The 24,781-nt window shown below is 46.0% G+C and overlaps 1 protein-coding gene across 1 annotated transcript in view; it reads right to left on the bottom strand.

Moving 5' to 3' along the window:
• pcsk1 (proprotein convertase subtilisin/kexin type 1) overlaps window positions 1-24,781 on the bottom strand; it is a 95,972-nt gene that overhangs the window by 29,006 nt on the left and 42,185 nt on the right. Inside the window, exons 8-10 of the mRNA XM_070866414.1 lie at window positions 21,190-21,402; window positions 18,168-18,268; window positions 7,070-7,303 (exon numbers count right to left, since the gene is read on the bottom strand). Of these exons, the coding sequence (XP_070722515.1) occupies window positions 7,070-7,303; window positions 18,168-18,268; window positions 21,190-21,402 (548 nt within the window). The remainder of the gene's footprint in view (window positions 1-7,069; window positions 7,304-18,167; window positions 18,269-21,189; window positions 21,403-24,781) is intronic.

Genomic DNA, 24,781 nt, shown 5'->3' with positions numbered 1-24,781 from the left:
CACGCAGAAGGTTGTGGAGGTCTGGAACTCACTGTCTGGAAGGGAGGAGGATACAGAAACCCTCACCACATTTAAATAGTGCTTGGATGGGCACTTAAAGTGCCGTAACCTGCAGGGTTACGGATCTAGAGTTGGTAATTGGGATTGGACTGGATAACCTCTTGTTGGCTGGTACAGATACGATGGTAAGTATTGCAGGGAATCAAATATGGACTGGGTGATCTCCTGGACTAGTTTCAATCGCCTAGATGGGTTGGAGAGGAATTTTACCAGATTTTTTTCCCTCCCAATTGGCCTGGGTTTTTATCTGGTTTTTGCCTCACCCAGGAGATTGCATGGCTCCAGTTGGAGTGGAGTGTAGAATGTTTCAATGTAAGGGGTGTTGCCGTTGTGTGGGGTGGACTGGTTGGGCTGGGTTGTGCTTTTTACCTTTCTGCCATTGTTCATTTTTCATAGGTTTATATGTAACCTTTAGGGCTGCTGACCGAGGGCCGTGCGGCTCTTTGTCAGCCGGGTGGACACAATGGGCCAAAATGGCCTCCTTCTACGCTGTAAATTTCTATGTTTCTATGTTTCTATTAACACATTTGTGACTAATAATGCACAGTCTTTGCTTTCGCTTTCTTGAATTTCTGTTTCATTTGAAGCCAAGTCTAAAGTCAAAAGCCAAAAAATGCTCATCTTTCATAAAACACATTCCAGAAATAAAACGGCATATGGATGTGATATTATTGCTCCCAGCAAGGGTGAAATGCAAAATGGTCTCTTAAATGAAGTGAATTATTTTAAATTACTGCAGCCAGCCAGTCACACTACTTCTCCTTCTGCCAAGTAATTATATGGCTGGAATTTTCTCCAGATAGGCGGGTTGGTAGCAGGCGGGAAACCCCGGAGACCAAGTTTCCCGCAGGCCCTGCTGACTTTAACGGCAGGGCCTGATTTGCATGCGAGGCCTTGGATTTCCGCCCGCAGCCAGCCAGATTGAGAGACTGGCTCGCTGAGGGTGGATAGGCCTGCAGATGCGGAGAGGGAGCAAGGGGTCAGTCCAGGGGAGGGATTGCGGGGTGGGGGTGACGGGGGGATGGGGGGATTGCCTGGCTCGGTCGGGGATCACGCGAGGGGTTTTGAGGATCTGCTGGCTCGGGGATTGACAGGGGGGGGGGAGGTCGGGGATCAACTGGCTCGGGCAGCAGCGGAGGGGAATGCCAGGGATTGGCGGGGCAGGATCAGGGATCGCAGGAGCAGAGGATCGGGGATGGGGGTGTCAGCTGGGGATCAGGGGAATCGGGGATCAGCGGAGGGGGGTGTGGTCAGCCAGGGATCGGCAGGGGAAGAGAGTGGATCGGAGATGGCCACTGGAGGATTGTCCTTTATTCCGTTCTCGCTCAAAAATCTGTCTATCTCCGCCTTAAATATATTCAATGACCCAGCCTCCACAGCTCTCTGGGGCAGACAATTCCATAGATTTAAAACCCTCTGAGAGAAGAAATTCCTCCTCATCTCAGTTTTAAATGGGCGGCCCCTTATTCTGAGACTATGTCCCCTAGTTTTAGTTTCTCCTATGGATGGGAATATCCTCTCTGCATCCACCTTGTCGAGCCCCCTCATTATCTTATACTTTTCAATAAGATCACTGTTAAGTCCTGACTCTAATGTACTGACTTACACGAGACACATTCTGAAGTCAAGGTCACTCAGGACCTGCACCTTTTAATTCCAGCTCTCCAGTGCTGCACTTGCCTGAGACCTCCTTTTATAGACCACAGTGGGACAGGTATGGAGTGTCTCCTGCAAGTGCTCCCCTGGTGGTAAGGTATGCTTATAAGTCAATCCCCTTATCTCCGGAATCAACCTAGTGAACCTTCTCTGACTAGCCTCCAAAGCAAGTATATCCTTCCTTAAAAACTGAGACCAAAACTGTACGCAGTATTCTCGGTATGGCCTCAACAATACCCTGTACAGTTGTAGCAGAAATTCTCTGCTTTTCAACTCTAACTCCCTTGCAATAAAGGCCAACATTCCATTTGCCTTCCTGATTACTTGCTGTTCCTGCATACTAACTTTTTGTGTTTCATGCACAAGGACCCCCAGCTCTCTCTGAACTGCAGCACTTTGCAATTTTTCTCCATTTAAATTATATTTTGCTTTTCTATTATTTCTGCCAAAATGGATAACCTCACATTTTCCCACATTATACTCCATCTGCCAAATTTTTGCCTACTCACTTAGCCTGCCTATTTCCCTTTGCTGATTTTTTGTGTTCTCCTCACAATTTGCTTTCCCACCCTCTTTTTGTATCATCAGCAAACTTGGTTACATTACACTCAGTCCCTTCATCCTAGTCATTAACATAGATTGTAAATAGTTGAGGCCCCAGCGCAGATCCCTGTGGCACACAACTAGTTGCTGTTTGCCAACCAGAAAATAACCCAATTATCCCGACTCTCTGTTCTCTGTAAGTTAGCCAATCCTCTATCCATACTAATATATTACCCCCAATCCCGTGAACTTTTATCTTGTGCAGTTACCTTTTATGTGGCACCTTATCGAATGCTTTCTAGAAATCCAAATACACACATCCACTGGTTCCCCCTTATCTACCCTGCTCGTTACATCCTCAAAGAACTCCAGAAAATTTGTCAAACATGATTTCCCTTTCATAAAACCATGCTGACTCTGCTTGAATGAATTCTGCTTTTCTAAATGTCCTGCTACTGCTTCCTTAATAATGGACTCCAGCATTTTCCCAATGACAGATGTTAGGCTAACTGGTCTATAGTTTCCTGCTTTCTGTCTGCCTCCTTTTTTAAATAGGAGCGTTACATTTGCAGTTTTCCAATCCGCTGGGACCGCCCCAGAATCTAGGGAGTTTTGGTAGATTACAAGCAATGCATCCACTATCTCAGCAGTCACTTCCTTTAAGACCTAAGGATGTAAGCCATCAGGGGACTTGTCCGCCTTTAGTCCCATTATTTTACTGAGTACTACTTCTTTAGTGATGGTGATTGTATTCAGTTCCTCCCTCCCTATAGCCCCTTGATTATCCACTATTGGGATGTTTTAGTGTCTTCTATCATGAAGATTGATACAAAATATATGTTCAACATCTCTGCCATTTTCCTGTTCCCCATTATTAATTCCCCAGTCTCATCCTCTAGGGGACCAACATTTACTTTAGCCACTCTTTTCCTTTTTCATCATCATAGGGAGTCCCTCGGAATCGAGGAAGACTTGCTTCCACTCTTAAAATTAGTTCTTAGGTGGCTGAACAGTCCAATATGAGAACCACAGTCTCTGTCACAGGTGGGACAGATAGTCGTTGAGGGACGGGGTGGATGGGACTAGTTTGCCGCATGCTCTTTCAGCTGCCTGCGCTTGATTTCTGCATGCTCTCGGTGACAAGACTCGAGGTGCCCAGCGCCCTCCCGGATGCACTTCCTCCACTTAGGGCGGTCTTTGGCCAGGGACTCCCAGATGTCAGTGCGGATGTTCCTTTTTATGGACCTGTAGAAACTCTTACTCTGGGCTAGACGTTCCACTTTTGTGCAGATCAGCGTGGGCAGTAAATATGGGTTTTGAGATCGCCGGAGTATCGCCCATTTTCAAAACCCTAACTTTCCATTTTTGAAAATGGCCGTTACCGCGAGCGATCTGAAATGGGCGTTAGCGATAAAATATTTTGACCTTCTGCCATAAATAATCGCCGACCATAGCAACTGCATGGCAACCCCCGTTTCCTGATTTCAGGAGGTCAGGGGTCATCATTACTTGCGCAAAAAAGGAGACAGAGAGAGCGGGAGCAGTGAGGGACTGAACGCGTGTGTGGATGTGGTGTGTGCTTCTTTGGCTGTTGTGTGAGGCACAAGGGAGATTCACCAGCAGCAAAAAACCTACTACTACAAAGAAGGTAGTTGGCACCGAGTTTTTGTGAAAAAAATAAAACTTAACATGAAAGGTAGAATTACACTGAACTTGAATCAACTTAAACTTTAACTGTCACCAAGGTGATGCATACCATTGATGTATGACCTGCACAGCCAGCAGTGTTACAGCTTTGTAAATAACAACAACGTTCTTTAAAGCAAAGTGCTAATTTATGAGCTACTGACGTAAGAGTCTTGCAGCTATGTAGCCAACACGGGCCCATTCCTGCGGTTTAGAGCGGGTGGGGACATGGTTTCAGCATCAGCCTGATTGTCTGCCCTGAGGTCAGCATCCATCTCCTCGTCCTCCTCTTCCTCTCTCTCCTGAGGTGGACTGGCAGTCCCTTCTGGCAATTCTTGTCCCCTCCTGACAGCCAAGTTGTGCAGCAGGAGATCACCACCACGAATTGAGCTACCTGCTCAGGGTGGTATTGGAGCTCACCTCCTGAGTGGTCCAGGCATCTAAAGCACTGCTTAAGCACTCCAATGGTTTTCTCGACGATATTGCAAGTGGCTCTATGGCTCTCATTTTATCGCTTCTTGGCTCCGGTGTGGTTGTCAGGCAGAGGGGTCATCAGTCAGGTGGTGAGGCCATATCCTTTGTCACCAAGCATCCAGCATTGACCTTGAGGCTGCCTGGTAAACATGTCAGATACAGCACTCTCACGCAGGATGTGAGCATCATGGATGCTGCCCGGAAATTTGGCATTCACTGCCATAATTATTTGTTGGTCGTCGACAACAAGTTGCACATTCATGGAGTAGAATCCCTTGTGGTTCCTAAAAATCTCTACATCCTGAAAAGCTGCCCGCATCGCGATTGTTCCCTGCACCTTGGGAAAGCTAGGAATTTGGTAGAATCCTAAAGCCCTTTCAGTCTGAGCCTCCCTGGTCATGGGGAAGCTGATAAAGTCCATCCTGCCTATGTAAAGGGCTTCAATGACCTGTCTAATGCAGCAATGTGTGGCAAGCAGAGATATAGCGCAAATGTCACCAGCTGAGGCCTGAAAGGAACCCGACACGTAGAACGAAAGTGCCACGGTGATCTTGACCTCGACGGACACTGCAGTCCTGATGGTGCTGGCAGGCTGCAGATCCCTCCTGATGAGCTGGCATATCTCACTGATAACCTCCTTCTGGAAGCACAGTCTCGTAAGGCAGGTGTTATCAGACAAGTTAAGGGAAGACCACTTCTCCCTGTAAGTGTAGGGGATGTAAGGTCTGGTGCTCCTCATCAGTCTGGCACATCTTAGATTGGGCACATAATGCTGTCGAATATATTCTCTGCCATCTGTAGTCTGCAGCATATGCCTACTCATCAAGACAGGCTGAGAAATGACAGGCCCCATTCCAATAGCTATCAGTATTACACTGATTGTTCACAAACAATAAATATCCCTACTAAGACACCTAAACTAAATTCCAATCATCCACAGTATGATAAGATGTTTGTTCAGATGTTCACATCTTAAAAGACCTCCAGGGTACATCCAAACTCCCCCGAAGTTGAAGCAGAGCAGCCTTTTCAATGAAGCGACCTGCGATTTAGAAAATGGCGTCCATACTGCTGTGATTAGTTCAGGTGAGAGCAACTTTTTCACAGAGGTTTTCTCGGCGAGCGATATTGTCGGCGAGATGTATGCAAGGTGCCGAAAGTAACACTGGGCGATTTTCTGGGTGTTAGTTTCAGCAAATGTGATCTTTACAACAAAAAATAGTGGCTGGGGAGTATTATTAAATGTCGGCGTTAATTGCGTGCCGAAAGTAACGCTGGCCGATATTATGGCCGTTGGTTTCACCCATTCTGATCTTTTTGCCCCAAAAAAGTGGGCGGGCGGTATTATTTTTCATCGGCGTTACGTACATGCCAAAAGCTCGGTGATATGTGACCGAGAAATGGGCGTTACTTTCCATTTTGTGGCTAAATGGGCGATATATGGGTGTTACACCTCATTTTAGCATTAAAATGGACATTAAGTGGGCGGTATGCATGCAAGAATAATGGAAAATGTAGCCCATATATAGGTTTTTATATTTCATGCTAGTTTACTTTCATAATCTTCCCTCTATTATTTTTTAGTTACATAGGATATACGGCACAAAAACAGGCCATTCAGCCCAACCAGTCCATGCTGGCATTTATGCCCCATTTAAGCCTCCTCCTGTCTATCCTCACCTAAATCTATTAGCTAAACCCGCTATTCCCTTCTCCCTCATATGCTTGTCTAGCGTCCCCTTAAATGCATCTATACTATTCGCTTCAACCACTCTCTGTGGTAGCGAGTTCCACATTCTTATCACTCTTTGGGTAAAGAAGTTTCTTCTGAATTCCCTATAGGATTTCTTGCTGACTATCTTATATTGATGGCCTCTAGTTATGCTTTCCCCCACAAGTGGAAACATTCACTCTGTATCCACTCTATCAAGACCTTTCATAGTTTTAAGGACCTTTATTAGATCACCCCTTAGCCTTCTTTTTTCAAGAGAAAAGAGACTCAGCCTGTTCATCCTTTCCTGATGTGTATACCCTCACATTTCTGGTATCATCCTTGTATATCTTCTCTGTACCCTCGCCAGTGCCTCTATATCCTTTTTATAATATATTGACCAGAACTGTATGTAATACCCTAAGGGTGGTCTAACCAAGTTCGATGCGGGTTTAGCATAACTTCCCTACTTTTCAATTCTATATCTCTAGAAATAAACCCGAGTGCTTGGTTTGCTTTTTTATGGCCTTGTTAACCTGTGTCGCAACTTTTAGTGATTGTGTATTTGTACTCCGAGATCCCTTTGTTCCTCTACCCCACCTAGACTCGCACCTTCCAAGTAATAAGTGACCTCAATTGCTAATATGGGCCATGCCTAGTTAACAATGTTGTTGTATTCATTTCTATAAAGAAAAGTTAAAACTGTTTCTGCTCTAGGTAGTCTGCAACATTATGTTGCTAAGCCTTTCTCCTAACATTTGGTTTATATAATATTCTATAATCTGAGCTCTCTAGTATCAGGATCACTGAACATTGAGGTTAAGAATAATTTACAGTAACATTTGAATATATATTAATATTTCATAACACTAAAATGAAAGGGAATCCAAGGTCTCATATGCAAATGAAAGGAAGCCAGAAAACAATGTAATCACTAACCTGGATTCAAAATTATTATCTATAACAATGCATTGTTTCTTCTCTGGGATCCCCTTCCAGGTTTTAGGATCTGCCATATCAACCAGTGCCTTGGCATTCAGCAACCCGAACCCAAATCTGCTGTTCACCATGAGACCAGCTCCATTCTTTTTCCAGCCGAGGTTGTTGGCCAGTGGATCATATTCAGAGGTCCAGACAATTAAATGTTGCAATTCCCTCCAATTAAGATTTACGCTGTTGAAAAAGCAGTAACATAAATTGTTAAATTATGCATTCAGTAATTTGCAGTCGTGAGACAGTTGAAATAACCATTATTATAACTGATAAACGTTGGCCTGTTAATTCATTTTTATAAGTGTTACTGGTGATTCAGATGTCCCTTCCAGTCTCCAAAATCCCTCTCAGTCTTCCTCCTCTGACCCTCATGACCTTGTGACCCTGGCCATACCCATAACTAATCTCACAAACCAGAGGGTGCTGGAATAGACCATCATCTAGTCCTGTTTCATGACTTTCTCTATTTTTGTGACAAGCAGAGGAAGGAAATGTCATGCTTCTCAGGGTAGGTTGAGAATTAGCTTTCAAGAGAGGCAGAGAAAAACGATGGAAAGCAAAGGCTGTCAAGAGATTTTTGACAGGTTTCATAACAGCTGTCTTCCAATACTCCAATTTCCCCAACCAAGGATTTCCCTCTTCTGTGGTTGACATGGCTCTCGATTATGTCCGTTCCATTTCCTGCACTTCTACTCTCACCCATTCTCCTCCCTCCCAGAACCACGTTAGGGACCCTTTGTCCTTACCTTTCACCACACCATCCTCCGCCATTTCCACCACCTCCAACGTAATCCCACTACCAATCTTATCTTCCCCACCCTTCCCCTTTCAGCATTCCGAAGGGACCGCACTCTTCATGACACCCCGATCCACTCCTCAGTCACCCCCACAGCCCTTCCCCTTCACACGACATCTTCCCGTGCAAGCTCAGGAGATGCAACACCTGCCCTTTTACCTCCTCCCTTCCCACTGTCCAGGGTCCCAAACACTCCCTCCAGGTGAAATAGCTTGCAATTGATCAAAAGTGCTGAAAATTTAGTATCTTGGTACATTAAGAAGGTGTACTACTGAAATTTGCAGAAGAAAATATACAGAATTTTTGGGGAATCTATGGGGCCAAGTTTCGGCCTGAGTTGCTCCTGTTTTTTTGGAGCAACTGGTTTAAGAACATAGAACATAAGAACATAAGAATTAGGAACAGGAGCAGGCCATCTAGCCTCTCGAGCCTGCTCCACCATTTAAAAAGATCATGGCTGATCTGGCCGTGGACACAGCTCCACTTACCCGCCCGCTCCCCATAACCCTTAATTCCCTTATTGGTTAAAAATCTATCTATCTGTGATTTGAATACATTCAATGAGCTAGCTTCAACTGCTTCCCTGGGCAGAGAATTCCACAGATTGACAACCCTCTGGGAGAAGAAATTCCTTCTCAACTCGGTTTTAAATTGGCTCCCCGTATTTTGAGGCTGTGCCCCCTAGTTCTAGTCTCCCCGACTAGTGGAAACAACCTCTCTGCCTCTATCTTGTCTATCCCTTTCATTATTTTAAATGTTTCTATAAGATCACCCCTCATCCTTCTGAACTCCAACGAGTAAAGACCCAGTCTACTCAATCTATCATCATAAGGTAACCCCCTCATCTCCGGAATCAGCCTAGTGAATCGTCTCTGTACCCCCTCCAAGGCTAGTATATCCTTCCTTAAGTAAGGTGACCAAAACTGCATGCAGTACTCCAGGTGCGGCCTCACCAATACCCTGTACAGTTGCAGCAGGACCTCCCTGCTTTTGTACTTCATCCCTCTCGCAATGAAGGCCAACATTCCATTCGCCTTCCTGATTACCTGCTGCACCTGCAAACTAACTTATTGGGATTCATGCACAAGGACCCCCAGGTCCCTCTGCATTGCAGCATGTTGTAATTTCTCCCCATTCAAATAATATTCCCTTTTACTGTTTTTTTTTCCAAGGTGGATGACCTCACATTTTCCGACATTGTATTCCATCTGCCAAACCTTAGCCCATTCGCTTAACGTATCTAAATCTCTTTGCAGCCTCTCTGTGTCCTCTACACAACCCGTTTCCTCACTAATCTTTGTGTCTCTGCAAATTTTGTTACACTACATTCTGTCCCCTCCTCCAGGTCATCTATGTATATTGTAAACAGTTGTGGTCCCAGCACCGATCCCTGTGGCACACCACTAACCACCGATTTCCAACCTGAAAAAGACCCATTTATCCCGACTCTCTGCTTTCTGTTCGCCAGCCAATTCTCTATCCATGCTAATACATTTCCGCTGACTCCGCGTACCTTTATCTTCTGTGTGGCACCTTATCGAATGCCTTTTGGAAATCTAAATACACCACATTCATCCACCATGCTCGTTATATCCTCAAAGAATTCCAGTAAATTAGTTAAACATGATTTCCCTTCATGAATCCATGTTGCGTCTGCTTGATTGCACTATTCCTATCCAGATGTCCCGCTATTTCTTCCTTAATGATAGCTTCAAGCATTTTCCCCACTACAGATGTTAAACTAACCGGCCTATAGTTACCTGCCTTTTGTCTGCCCCCTTTTTTAAACAGAGGTGTTACATGAGCTGCTTTCCAATCCACTGGTACCTCCCCAGAGTCCAGAGAATTTTGGTAGATTATAACGAATGCATCTGCTATAACTTCCGCCATCTCTTTTAATACCCTGGGATGCATTTCATCAGGACCAGGGGACTTGTCTACCTTGAGTCCCATTAGCCTGTCCAGCACTACCTCCCAAGTGATAGTGATTGTCTCAAGGTCCTCCCTTCCCACATTCCCGTGACCAGCAATTTTTGGCATGGTTTTTGTGACTTCCACTGTGAATTGAGTATCTTAGAAATTTGAATTCTCGGCATTTAGTTTGCTCTAGTTCTAGTCAGTTAGAACAGTTTCACTTTGGAACAGAATTTTTTTTTCAAAAGGGGGCGTGTTCGGCCACTTATGCCTGTTTTCAAAGTTTAGGCAGTGAAAACTTACTCCAAACTAACTTAGAATGGAGTCAGTGAAGATTTTTGGACGTTCGAAAAAACCTTGTCTACACTTTGGAAAATTAGGCGTAGGTTACAAATTAGGCGTAGGGAATGGGGGGGGGGGGTTTAAAGGGAAGTTTACAAACATTAAACACTTCAGTTTTACAAATAAAGAGCCATCATCAATAATAAATGATAAATACATCAATAAATCAACCAATAAATCAATCAAAAAAAATTAATAAAAAATATAGATATTTTTTTAAATCAATAAATAAAACATTTTCTACTTACCGACTGCAGCACCGGGAGTCCACCAACAGTGTGCTGGGATGGCCCCCCCAGTGTGTCTCTGTCAGTGTCTCTATCTCTCTATCTGTCTGTGTGTGTGTGTCTCTCAATCTCTGTCTGTCAGTGTCTGCGTTTCTGACAACGAGGGGAGGGAGAGAAGGGGGGTGGGGGGGAGGGGGAGAAGGGAAAGAGGAGGGAAGGAGAGAGGAGAGAGGGAGGGAAGGAGAGAGGGAGGAGGGAAGGAGGGAGGGAGGGAAGGAGAGAGGAGGGAGGGAGGGAAGGAGAGAGGAGGGAGGGAGGGAGGGAGGGAAGGAGAGAGGGAGGGAGGAAGGGAAGGAGAGAGGGAGGGAGGGAAGGAGACAGGAGGGAAGGAGAGAGGAGGGAGGGAGGGAAGGAGAGGGGGTGGGGAAGGGAGAGAAGGAGGCTGAACGGCCAGGCCCAAGACCTCGGGCTGGATTTACAGGTAGGTGGCGTCATGTCTCGGGGGGGGGGGGGGGGTCGGGTCGGGGGTGAGGGAGAGTAGCGAGGGCGGGGGGGGGGGGGGGGAAAGTCGCGAAGGTCCGGGTGGAGGTGGGGGGGGAGAGTCGCGGAGGTCCGGGGGGGGGGGAGAGAGTCGCAGGGCGGGGGGGAAGAGTCGCGGAGGTCGGTGGGGGGAGAGAGAGTTGCAGAGGTCCGCGGGGGGGGGGGCGGGGGGAGAGAGTCACGGAGGTCCGGGGGTGGGGGGAGAGAGAGTCGCGGAGGTTGGGTCGCCGGGGGTGTGGGGGAGGGGGGGAGAGCGGGGGTCGGGTCGGGTTAGGTCCGGTCGGGTGGGAGGAGCCTTATCCACGCAGCCCCAGTGAGGCCATTCGGCCAGGGCTAGGGGCTGCGTGCTTCGGGCCCCTCCCACACAGTTTTGGGCGCCTGGAGCTACTGCACATGCGCGCCCACTGTAGCGCGCATGTGCAGAGGTCCCGGCACTGTTTTCAGTGCAGGGACCTGGCTCCGCCCCCTACAGCTCGTGCTGCGCCGCGCCCAGCTTCAGAGGGCCTCCAGGGAGCCGGAGAATAGGTAAGTTTTTTTTTAGGCGTCCTTTCCGGCACGAAAAACGGGCGTCCAGGTCCGGGCTGCGCCGTTTTAGGCGCGGCCCGAAACTTGGGCCCTATAATCGGTATCAATTTTTAGCAGAAGTTTTGTGACTATAATTCAACCTATATCAATACTTCAAAATGAAAAAGATAACACCTTAACTATGCTTAAATGGACAAAAAAGTTGCAGTGCTTTACAATCTACAGTTTGTAAACAAAAGTTCATGACCTTTATCTTGATGTTTTGTTTATTAGAATATATAGTATGTTATTTATAACATCAGACACAAATGAGTAAAATGTTGATGTTAACCTGTTCAAATGGTTTAGCAGGCATAATTATCCCTATGAAACCTACAAGCAGACTAAGGATTTCCTGCTTTCACCCAGTCTGCAGTAAAATTCAATGTCATAGAAACATAGAACATAGAAAGTAGGTGCAGGAGTAGGCCATTCGGCCCTTCGAGCCTGCACCACCATTCAATATGATCTTTGCTGATCATGCAACTTCAATACCTCATTCCTACTTTCTCTCCATACCCCTTGATCCCTATAGAAACATAATGTAAGTTATCAACTCAATCTATTGGCAAGTATATTTTATCTAATTACAATTAGAAAGCAACAATTAGTTTATGCTAACATTCTAAATCCATATAAAATGAACAAACTTCCAAATCGTTACTTTGAAAAGTGACAATATATTAGTTTTATGTCATCATCATCATAGGCAGTCCCTTGAAATCGAGGAAGACTTGTTTCCACTCTAAAAATGAGTCCTTAGGTGACTGAACAGTCCAATATGAGAAACACAGTCTCTGTCACAGGTGGGACAGACAGTCATTGAGGGTAAGGGTGGGTGTGACTGGTTTGCTGCACGCTCTTTCCGCTGCCTGCGTTTGATTTTGCATGCTCTCGGCGATTAGACTCAAGGTGCTCAGCACCCTCCCAGATGCACTTCCTCCACTTAGGGCGGTCTTTGGCCAGGGACTCCCAGGTGTCAGTGGGGATGTTGCACTTTATCAGGGAGGCTTTGAAGGCGTCCTTGAAACGTTTCCTCTGCCCACCTTTGGCTCGTTTGCCGTGAAGAACTTCCGAGTAGAGCGCTTGGTTTGGGAGTCTCGTGTCAGGCATGCAGACAATGTGGCCTGCCCAGCGGAGCTGATCGAGTGTGGTCAGTGCTTCAATGCTGGGGATGTTGGCCTGGTCAAAGACGCTAATGTTGGTGCATCTGTCCTCCCAGGGGATTTTCAGGATCTTGCGGAGACATAGTTGGTGGTATTTCTCCAGCGACTTGAGGTGTCTACTGATAATGGTCCAAGTCTCTGAGCCATACAGGAGGGCGGGTATTACTACAGCCCTGTAGACCATGAGCTTGGTGGCAGATTTGAGGGCCTGATCTTCAAACACACTTTTCCTCAGGCGGCCGAAGGCTGCGCTGGTGCATTGGAGGCGGTGTTGAATCTCATAGTCAATGTCTGCCCTTGTTGATAAAGAGACAGCCAAGATAAGGGAAATGGTCCATGTTGTCCAGGGCCATGCCGTGGATCTTGATGACTGGGGCGCAGTGCTGTGCGGCGGCGACAGGTTGGTGGAGGACTTACGGATGTTTAGTGTAAGGCCCATGCTTTCGTACGCCTCAGTAAATATGTTGACTATGACTTGGAGTTCTGCCTCTGAATGTGCGCAGACGCAGGTGTTGTCCACTTACTGTAGCTCGACGACAGAGGTTGGGTTGGTCTTGGATCTGGCCTGGGAACGACGAAGGTTGAACAGGTTCCCATTGGTTCTGTAGTTTAGTTCCACTCCAGCGGGGAGTTTGTTGACTATGAGGTGGAGCATGGCAGCGAGGAAGATTGAGAAGAGGGTTGGAGCGATGACCCCGGTCCGGACGTGGATTGGATCAGTAATGGATCCATTGGTAAGGATCACGGCCTGCATGTCATCGTGGAGCAGCTGACGAACTTTTGGGGGCAGCCGAAACAGAGGAGGACGCTCCATAGACCCTCATGGTTGACAGTGTCAAAGGCCTTTGTAAGGTGAAAGAAGGACATGTACAAGGGTTAGTGCTGTTCCCTGCATTTTTCTTGCAGCTGTCGCACTGTAAAAATCATGTCCATTGTGCCCCGTAGGATGAGCGCCTCAGCCACAGGGAGAAGACGGTTGAGGAGGACTCTAGCGACGACTTTCCCAGTGGGTGATAACAGGGAGATTCCTCTGTAGTTGCCGCAGTCCCTTTTTTTGAAGATGGTCATGATCATTGCATCTCTGAGATCTCCCTCCAGATGCGATGAGGTCATGCATTCGCGCCAACAGTGCCTCTCCGCTATACTTCAGTGCCTCACCGGGGATTCCATCCGCTCCTGTAGCCTTGATGTTTTAAGCTGTCTTATGGCTTTTTCTACCTCGTGCAGTGTTGGGGGGTTTTACTGAGGTGGTGACGGGTAGTATGCTGCATGATGGAATTGAGGACACGTGAGTCAAAGGCAGAGTCTCGGTTGAGGAGATCTTCGAAGTGCTACTTCCAGCGGGCCCTGACTGTCTCGCTGTCCTTGATGAACGTTTCCCCGTTCTCGGCCAGCAGTTGGGTGGGGCCTTGGGTGTTTGCCTTGACTGCGGTAAAGAATCCTCGCACATCATGGCTGTCAGCCAGCTGCTGTACCTTCTGTGCTTTCTCCATCCACCACCTGTTCTTTAGTTCCCGAGTTTTTTGTTGGACCTCGGCGTTAAGCCGTCTATAATGCTGCCTTACTGCTCCCGAGTTGGGCTGTTGTTGTTTAAGGCTCAGAAATGCCCTACGCTTGCGATCTATTAGCTCTTGGATCTTCTGATCATTCTCATCAAACCAGTCCTGGTGTTTCCTGGTTGAGTGACCGAGCGTCTTTTTGCAGGCACTGGTTATGGAGGCCTGGAGGTCTGCCCTCCAGACCTCTATAACCAGTGCCTAAATTTTATGTACTATGATTCTAACTAAGGGATCGATTTTATGGGGGAGAAATTCAGGAGTGCCCCAATTGGGGCTCTAACTTTTTAAAGTTTGAAAAGTTAGCCCCAAGCGCTAATGTTTTCAAACTTTAAAAAATTCGGCGACTGCGCTCCAGGAAGGAAGTGGAGCGTGAAATCAGGCGCTCCACTTCCTTCCTGGAGCGCAATCGGCAGCAGGCGGGGCAGTGAGTGGAGCAGCGCTGCACAATGGGTCGTACAGTGCTGCTGCGTTGAAAGGCTCCTTCCCTCCCTTAAAGGGAAGGGCCATCACTGCAGGCTCTGCAAAGAAAGCAAAAATTACCTTCCTCGCAACAGCAGTTGCGATCCGCCCGATCATCCCGGCAGTCAAGCAGAGTGCTGATCTGATCAATCGTGGGCAGGAACCCGTGAAAAAAGCTGCAAGAGACAAGGTACATTTTTTTTAACTTACCTCGACCACCTTGCCTTTAAACATCACTCCCGAAGCGTCTGGCCTCCCGATGTATGCCACCTGCAGCTGTCAGTGTTTACGCCCAGCGATGCTGCAAGGGGCAGAACGTAATTTCGGGTCCAGGGTGCTACCGGAGCGATGTGCATGGCGATGATGTCACATTCTCCGGGCGAAGGAGATTGGGGCGAAACGCCGTACCGCCGCCGCAAAACTCCCGGCGAATTTAGCGGGAGTTGCTGATCTCACCACACCCGTCCGCAAACCCACTTGCGCCCCGTTAGCGCCCCCCAAAGGTGCTAACGGAAGGCACAAAAGAGCCCAATTTATCCCTCATATATTTTATTCTGTCACCAACACATTGTCAAGCATATTAATTTTGGATTGATGCTCAAATATATTTCTTCTCAATGTTTCATCGCAGCTTGTAAATTCCACAATAATGTGGATTTCGGGGCAGTGCTGGGAGGTAGTAAAATCTACTTTGACTGTGCTTTCACAGAGAAATGGCCGACATCTGGAAAAAATTGAAGGAATGTTTCCTTCCGTTTTCTGCATTTTTTGCAGAAGGAACTTTGTATTAGATTTAAAAATAAAATGATTGATAAAACATAGGGCTCGTCCTTGATCTTGGTATCTGTGCATATGTTTTCAGATGATTTTGATGCAGCACATATTTCTAATATTTGACAAAAGTGATCTCATTTTACTTGATTTCTAAACAGGAACATTCCAGCTGTTGTCTATTGATAACACAATTGAAAAGATGAGCAGAAAGAACCCATTTACAATTTTGCCAGTGAACTTAGATGAGGGGCAGCAGCTAGCCTTGGAAAACCAGTGGCATGATGGTGCACAGGAGCCACCAACGGTGAACCATCCACTGTAGCCAAGAAGACAGGTGAAGTTCTCACTGCCCATACCTTCCGGAGAGTCCCATAATTATCCAACATAGCTGTGTTATAGACATGGTCAGTCAGGGAACTGCTAGTTGCTTTACCTGTCCAGCTTTGGCCAAAAATTAACTACATTTGTCTATATTTGAAAATAAAATGACACTTCCTTTTCTATAAAAGAAAATGATCAACAACAACAGAATAACGGAGGGTGCCTTTGACTTGCTGGGGAAATGCTCACAGACAGTCATCATTGAGGAATTTAAAGATCTTGGGTCTGAAAATGCACAAGCCACACACCCCAGCATAAGTATAGGTATGAACCCACCAGTGACTGTGCCGAAGTATGCATGGTTAGGGGGAGGCGAGCGCCTGCACCACTCGGCTTGCATCTCAAGTGGCCACCAAAGGGGTTAGGTTGGAAAATAAAGCATATGGTGCCTATACAAGAGGGTCAGTTCATTAACCCCCATTCCCCAGAAAGGCGTCTTTTATGGCCGATTGGTCCACTTAGTAAGGGAACTGTAAAATGTTTTTACTTCTTCAGGGGTAGACGCCACACCACTTCACTGGATGAAAGGCAAATATAATGGCTCAGAGTGGCCACTGACATTACTGTCAATGTGTTTCTGCCAGGTTCCTGCATGTCACTACTGAAGGCCATATTCTCATAAGGCCGAATGATCTTTCTAAGCATAGAACAGTGGGCTCCTATGAGATCTTTAAATTCCTCCCTGATAATTGTATGCAAGCATTTTCCAAGCTAATCAAAGCTGCCCTCCACTGTTACATGGATTTGGGACTCCAAAGTAACCATGGCAACAGTGTGTTGATTCATGAGAAATGCTTCCACTGCTGTGCCTATGGCCAGCCTGACTGCAGATGCTCCACGTTCAATGCCAGTGCAGACAAACTGTTCATCTAGCCCTTGAACTGCTGTGAATATGGCTTCTCCACTGATAGAAAGTAAGCTCACTTAGATCAATAGGAGTTATTCTACAATCCTAGTGGGGAAGCCACACTTGAAAGAATTTTAGGTTGGAGATAGGGCTACATCACTGTAATCTCATTCTCCAACCTACACTTCTGACAAATGTGGCACCTCACAGAATCACCCCTTGCATTCAGGGCAAATCACAAAGGGTATTCATGATTTTCCTCAGATGATAGACCTTGGTAAGCTTCACTCTATCCTGCCTCATTCTTATCAGTAAATAATCAACGAATAGCATCTGTATCTGGGCTATTGATTGATTCAATTGTAGGTGATGGCATTTGATGCTATGGTGAATGTTCCTCTGCGGCTGAGACCAGATCCTCCATGTTCTGTGAAGGGAACAGATGGAATATTATTAGTATCTAAGCTCACTTTAATATATAGGAATTGTATTTTCATTCCATTAGTCATGAAGCATGCAACATCAGTATGTGCATATGGTACACATATAGGAAATGTTATATGATTAATGTATCTACCTGGTGGTCCATGCACCCCTCTAACCTCCTGAGTACCAGTGCTTTCCAGAACCTCCTCACTACTAACTATGCTGTCAAAAATGTTACCTGGGATGGTCCACCATCTATTTCATTCCTTGTCCTTCCATTCAATGCAAATCTGTTCTTTGAATTAATAAGTGTAAATTAATAAGAGAGGCTGATGTGTCACCTGGCATTACATCCATTCATTTTGACTGTATGAAGATTTCTTTAATTCCCTTTCCTTACCTTGATGCAGTTTCTCTTTCGGGAGACTTCTTCCTAGGTCCTCGCAGCCATCAACCTCAAAATGAACTACTTGGTGACAACTTTCTGGGTTACATCCCCAGTCCAAAATATCCACTCTATTTCTAATCAGGACTTAGCCATCTCAGCCCATAATATAGGCTTCCTGAATTTTTCTTGTGCCACTTTGAAAGGTTTTCATACTCCACTGCTGATGAATGAAATATTTGTCATTTATATGGGCTAAGTGGCAACTTCTCTGTTTGAAAAATTGGAAAGCAGCATCATTACAAGTGTATCATGATTTGCTGGGGCTTTTTTGATCCTATGTACAGATTTGTATTGTATAAAATTGCTTGCAGCAAAATGGCACACATTTGCCATTGTGATTTGGGTCTGTTAAAATCACTGTAATGTGGCAAATGAATCCTTTATTCACAAAAAGTAAGAAAATAAGTCCCAAGTATATACTTTTAAAATACATTTTTCATATACCTGTATGATGAATCATTTACCAAAAGCTTTGCTTGGAACCACCCTTCGTAGGGACAATACAGCAGTTTAGGAGTATTAAATGTGGCTTTTAAGATATGTCAAAGCTAATCAAGTTTTCTATTTCAAAGGAACTATTCTACTCTGATTACTGACGTACTTTTCTTCGAGAGCAAGGGCAATAATCCCTGCAGCCAGTGGTGCTGAGGCTGAAGTGCCAGTGTGTGTCTCGGTGCAGTCATTGTGGAGATCAGCACTTGTCTGAAAAATGAAAAGAAACAAAATTGTCAAGATTGTTTTGTCAGCTCTGCAGAGATGTATTACTAGCCAATGTTGCATTCTTAATCATTTCATGATATGCACATGCTGGGATATGTTCATGTATTTAAAAAGCGTGATTGGACTGTAAATTGTAAAATAGTTTTTATTTTCAAAATTATTATTTATTTCTTGAAAGCTCATGGTGGTGGCTAACATTGTTTAACAGGAGGTAATTGCTTTTACACTTACCTCCTGGATGCAGCATCCCTGTCTAACCGACCACTCCCTGCCCCCACGATCGGAGACTCCCACACAAGGCCTCCAATCCCTCCCCAGGCCTCCGACTGACTTCCCAGCCTCCCTCCCTCATCTTCATGCAGCCCCCCGAATTCGTCTGCCTCCCGCCCCCTCCACAATGCTCCTCCAGCCCCCCAATAATCATCTGCCACCCCCCCCCCACCCCCCGACGATGACCTCTGCCTGCTCCCCATGCCACTCTCCAACCTTCCAAGGCCCCTGATCATGTTCCTCCCATCCCCGATATGCTCTCCCTCCCACGGCGCCCCCGCCCCCCCCCCGATCATGCTCCTTTGGCCGCTGCACCCCATTCCCCCTTCATCCCCCTTCACCCCCCCCCCCACCCCCCCCTGCACACGATGCTTCTTCGGTCCCATGATGTACTCCTGGTCCCCCGTTGAGCTCCCACCTTCCATCCTGCCTATGTTCCCCCAGCCTTCCGATGTGCTCCTTTGGCCACCGATGTGCTCCCGGTCCCTCGATGTGCTCCCACATCCCGTGCTTCTTCAGTCCCCCCCATTCTCCATTTTCCCCCACCCGATCCCTCCCTCCCTCCTCTCTGTGGCCTAGTGCCACAGGCTGGCTGCGGGTAGGAAACAGAAGTATGAAACACATTCTCCCAGCTTTCCCAACCGCCTCTGAGCCCCCCAGCTCCCAACCCATCAAAGTATTAAAATTGAGGCCGATATATCTAGATTTTAAAATATCTTATTAGGTGAAAGATGCCAATGTGAGAAAATGAAAAACTTCCCAATTTAGGCCTCCATTGGCATCATGAGACACTCCCAGTTCAGGTATGGCATGCCCAAGTGTATGACCTGCTGCAGAAGGCAATTTTTACACCAGCCAGTAACTCTGTGTGCTCTCTGGATAAAAGTGCTAATTTAGTGCTGAATAAAGAACAATTTTGTGCTGTAAATACATTGCTATTAGAAATGTATTTGAGACTGCCTAATTTATTTCAGCAACTATAAACAGGAAGGGGCCGAAATTGCCCCTTCCCTTAAGGCTTGTTACCGCTGGAAATTGGCGGCCACGCTGCGGAGTGCAATGGCTTCTGATTTCTCGTGTAATGGCCACCATTTTTAAACTTCCGCTCCTGCAGTATCCCGGCGGTGAACCGCTGCTGCCGATCTGTCCTAAGTGCATCATAAGAGCGTGCACCACCGATGTCCTCTTCCCCCCCCGCGATGGCAAAATACCGCCGAATAAATCTTGTTCCCACCATGCGGTGCCAAAAGCTGCTTTTTTCTGCCGGTGCAGTGAGGTTGTAATCCTTCCAAAATGGCCATGCGGTTCCCATTAAAGGGGAGGACCTACTGCCACTGCCGCCATGTTTTTTTTTTGTGGGTCGACTGCCATGTCGGGCTGACAATTATGCTCCTGGGTTTGGCCGGGCCGCCAACAGGCAGCCTGGCACCCCACCCCCTCTTGGGTGCCAGGCCACTGGCCTGGCCGAAACCCCCCCCTTGTAGCCCAGTGGACTGAACTTAAATAATCACGCAGGCTCTCCCCTTTAAGTGAAGGGGAGAGCTGAGGTGACGTGGCACTGTGATGATGTAATCAGCGCTACGCTGATGACTGACAGCAGCGGTTACTACACCAGCCCCCAACTTCCGCCCCTCTGGAGTGAAAACCTCCACTCAACGCCGCACATCCACCCCCATTATGACCGGGGGAAAAAAGCCATAGAGTGGAATTTCGCTCAAGAGGCCACTGCATCCAACACGCTGGTAAAATATGAAAACAGAGTAGGTGCTCCCCATTTCCGGGATGGGCAAGTTCATGCCCCGAATACTCAGGATTGGATTTGAACTGAGGTCCAGAGATAAAAGAACAGTTTCCACTTTGGGAACAATCAGCAACCTGGGCACTAATTGCGCTCAAAATTGTGCTAGTTTTCTTAATTGAATTTTTTGCTCAGGTTTCCGCTCACACTCATTTGCAAATCGCTGAATGTGAAATCTGCCATGAACCAGTGCAATTGGTCAGCGTTTTAGAACGTAATTGTTTATGTTTTTTTCTTGCACTAAAAAATATTCCTTGATATATTTAAGAGTGGTAACCTGCTGAAGTTTTATTAATACAGATGGAAATGGGTTTATCACAAAAATAAGCATTTTTAATAGTTTGTCTAGTCTGTGAGTAACCTGATTTTAAATAACTGAAAATGACGTTAAAAAAGCTATACAGAACCATTTATTGGTTTCATTGGTGTACAGTAGTCAGTTTCTTAATAAATTAAATATTTTTTTATATTTAAAAGCTTTTAAAAGATTTTAGTGCCCTTGTGCCTAAAAGAAAACAGCTTAATTTTAAGAGCCTCCTCGAAGATCTGCAAACGGGAACAATTACCGGAAACTCACCACGGTGATTAATTCGATCTGGGGGGTGTATGGCCAATTTGTGGGCGGAGTCAGCTTCCAGCGCGATATTTCTTAAACCAGCGCAAAAGATCTCAGAAACTCGATTTGCGCTGGACGTAATTTGTACTTGAAATTCCTCAATCTTTTCAGCTGATTTTGGGTGTATTGCATTGGAAAAACCATGTGTATAAATCCTCTGTACCACATGGAGTGGATTCTAATTACACAGGAATATATAGAACTGTGGTAGATACTTACAATCCTTTGATCTGTGTAGTCCCCACTGCTGTAAGCTGTAGCCAGGGTTGAGGAACATTTTTCTGCATACCACGGAGACAGCCCTTGCTGCGACGCACTGCTTATAGACACTGTATAGATGCTGTCTGTATACCCATCACAGTCACAGTTATCACCTTGACGACCACCATTCCCAGATGCCCAGACAAAAACAGACCCTTTTCCTCCTCTACCCTGAAAAGACATCATTTTAAAGTCAATATTATTAGCAACAACCACATCATATCATAGAACCATAGCAGTTTATAGCAATGAAGGAGGCCATGTATGTGCCAGTTCTTTACTAGAGCAATCCGCATTAATCCAACTGCCATGCTGTCTCCTTATAGTCTTATATTGTCCTCTATTGCAAATATTTGTCCAATTTTCCTTTGAAAAATGCAATGATATATTCATAGAAGAATTTCTGCTACAACCATTCCCTCCAGCAAAGTATTCCACATTCAAGAATCCTGGGTGTGGAGAAATTTCTGCTAGCCTCTCTCAGTGGCGGTTTTAAATTGATGACCCCACATCACCAACTTCCCAATCAGAGGGCCCAAATTTGGTCAAGACTTGCTCCAATTTTTTTGAAGTAAGTTAGTTTTTCTGGCGTAAGTTAAAAAACGTCATTTTCCCCAATAAACTTGCTCCAGAATAAATTAGTTAGGTACGATTTGTTTTAGTTGAGTTTTTTTTTCAAAAGGGGGCGTTCTCGGCCACTTATGCCAGTTTTGGCCATTTATGCCATTTTGGCAAGCTAAAATTTAATCCAAATCGACTTAGGTCAGCGTATGTGGCTAGCTCTGAAAAACATTGCAGGCAGTTAAGAATTTGGCGCAGGTTAGTACATTTAAAGTACCAAGACTTACAAAGCACTAAACAAAGGCGAAAAAGTAAAAAGCAATCAATCAATAACAAATAAAAAATAGAAGTCCTATCTTTATGCCAGAAACAAGTTCTTTTTTAAAGTCCCCCCCCACCCCGCCGCCACCCCCCCACCACTCCATCAAAACTCCGCTGGGCTCAACCGTGGCTAACAAGGGAAATTAGGAAAAGTGTTAAATCCAAGGAAGAGGCGTATAAATTGGCCAGAAAAAGCAGCAAACCTGAGGACTAGGAGAAATTTAGAATTCAGCAGAGTATAATTAGGAGGGGGAAAATAGAATATGAGAGTAAGCTTGCAGGGAACATAAAAACTGACTGCAAAAGCTTCTATAGATTTGTGAAGAGTAAAAGATTAGTGAAGACTAATGTAGGCCCCTTGCAGTCAGAATCAGGGGAATTCATAACGGGGAACAAGGAAATGGCAGAGCAATTGAACAAATACTTTGGTTCTGTCTTCACTAAGAAAGACATGAACAACCTTCTGAAAATACTCGGGGACTGAGGGTCTAGCGAGAAGGGGGAACTGAGGGAAATCCTTATTAGTCAGGAAATCGTGTTAGGGAAATTGAAGGGACTGAAGGCCGATAAATCCCCAGGGCCTGATAGTCTGCATCCCAGAGTACTTAAGGAAGTGGCCCTATAAATACTGGATGAATTGATGATCATTTTCCAACATTCCATGGATTCTGGTTCAGTTCCTATGGATTGGAGGGTAGCTAATGTAACCCCACTTTTTAACAAAGGAGGGAGAGAAAACAGGGAATTATAGACCGGTTATAGACATCGGTGGTGGGGAAAATGCTGGAATCAATTATTAAAGATGTAATAGCAGCACATTTGGAAAGCAGTGACAGGATCGGTCCAAGTCAGCATGGATTTATGAAAGGTAAATCATGCTTGACAAATCTTCTAGAGTTTTTTGAGGATGTAACTAGTAGAGTGGATAAGGGAGAACCAGTGGATGTGGTGTATTTGGACTTTCAAAAGGCTTTGATAAGGTCCCACACAAGAGATTAGTGTGCAAAATGAAGGCACATGGTATTGGGGGTAATGTATTGACGTGGATAGAGAACTGGTTGGCAGACAGGAAGCAAAGAGTGGGAATAAATAGGTCCTTTTCAGAATGGCAGGCAGTGACTAGTGGGGTGCCGCAGGGTTCAGTGCTTGGGTCCCAGCACTGAACCCTGCGGCACCCCACTAGTCACTGCCTGCCATATACAATATACATTTATGATTTAGATGAAGGAATTGAATGTAATATCTCCAAGTTTGCAGATGACACTAAGCTGGTTGGCAGTGCAAGCTGCGAGGAGGATGCCAGGAGGCTGCAGGGGGACTTGGACAGGCTAGGTGAATGGGCAAATGCATGGCAGATGCAGTATAATGTGGATAAGTGTGAGGTTATCCACTTTGGTGGCAAAACCAGGAAGGCAGATTATTATCGGAATGGTGACAGATTAGTAAATGGCAAGGTGCAACGAGACCTGGGTGTCATGGTACATCAGTCATTAAAGGTAGGCATGCAGGTACAGCAGGCAGTGAAGAAAGAAAATGGCATGCTGACCTTCATAGCGAGGGGATTTGAGTATAGGAGTAGGGAGGTCGTACTGCAGTTGTACAGGGCCTTGGTGAGACCACACCTTCAGTATTGTGTGCAGTTTTGGTCTCCTAATCTGAGGAAGGACATTCTTGCTATTGAGGGAGTGCAAAGAAGGTTCACCAGACTGATTCCCGGGATGGCAGGACTGACATATGAAGAAAGATTGGATCGACTAGGCTTATATTCACTGGAAGTTAGAAAAATGAGAGGGGATCTCATAGAAACATATAAAATTCTGACGTGATTCGACAGGTTAGATGCAGGAAGAATGTTCCCAATGTTGGGGAAGTCCAGAACCAGGGGTCACAGTCTCAGGATAAGGGGTAAGCCATTTAGGACTGAGATGAGGAGAAACTTCTTCAGTGAGAATTGTGAACCTGTGGAATTCTCTACCACAGAAAGTTGTTGAGGCCAGTTAGTTAGATATATTCAAAAGTGTGTTAGATGTGGCCCTTACAGCTAAAGGGGTCAAGGAGTATGGAGAGAAAGCAGGAATGGGGTACTGAAGTTGCATGATCAGCCATCATCATATTGAATGGTGGTGCAGGCTCGAAGGGCCGAATGGCCTACTCCTGCACCTACTTTCTATGTTTCTATGTTTCTAATACTTTTCCACCCCCTCCCCCCCCCCCCCGCCCCATCAAAACTTTCCTCCTCACCCCGCCCCCAATCAAAACTCTCCTCATTAAACAAAGCAAAACCATCAATAAATAAAAAATAAAACTCAAGTCCTACCTCGGCCTGGGAAGTCATCGGGCCGGCCGGCCAGTGCGGGTGACCATTCAACCGGGGATAGGGGCTGCGAGCATCGGGTCCTGCTCACAGCCCGCAGGACACGCTGGGAGGGCGAGGAGCATGTGCGCAGACTCCACTGCGCATGCCGCTAGGACACGGGAGACTCGGCAGAGCAGACAGGATAGAGTCACTTTTTTTCAGCATTGTGTCCAGCGCGCAAAGTCGGCTCATTTAGGTAAGTGTGCCGAAAAAAGGGGTTGGGGAAAAAAAGGGGTTGGGCCCAGAGGAACTAGTTTTTTCTTACTCACTCTATCAAAACTTCTCAACATTTTTAAATGTACTATTAAATCT

Source organism: Pristiophorus japonicus, chromosome 1, assembly GCF_044704955.1.
Source record: "Pristiophorus japonicus isolate sPriJap1 chromosome 1, sPriJap1.hap1, whole genome shotgun sequence".
In the NCBI taxonomy this organism is placed as follows: Eukaryota; Metazoa; Chordata; class Chondrichthyes; family Pristiophoridae; genus Pristiophorus; species Pristiophorus japonicus.
Note: the sequence above shows the minus strand (reverse complement) of the source record. Positions and strands in the feature narration are given on the sequence as shown.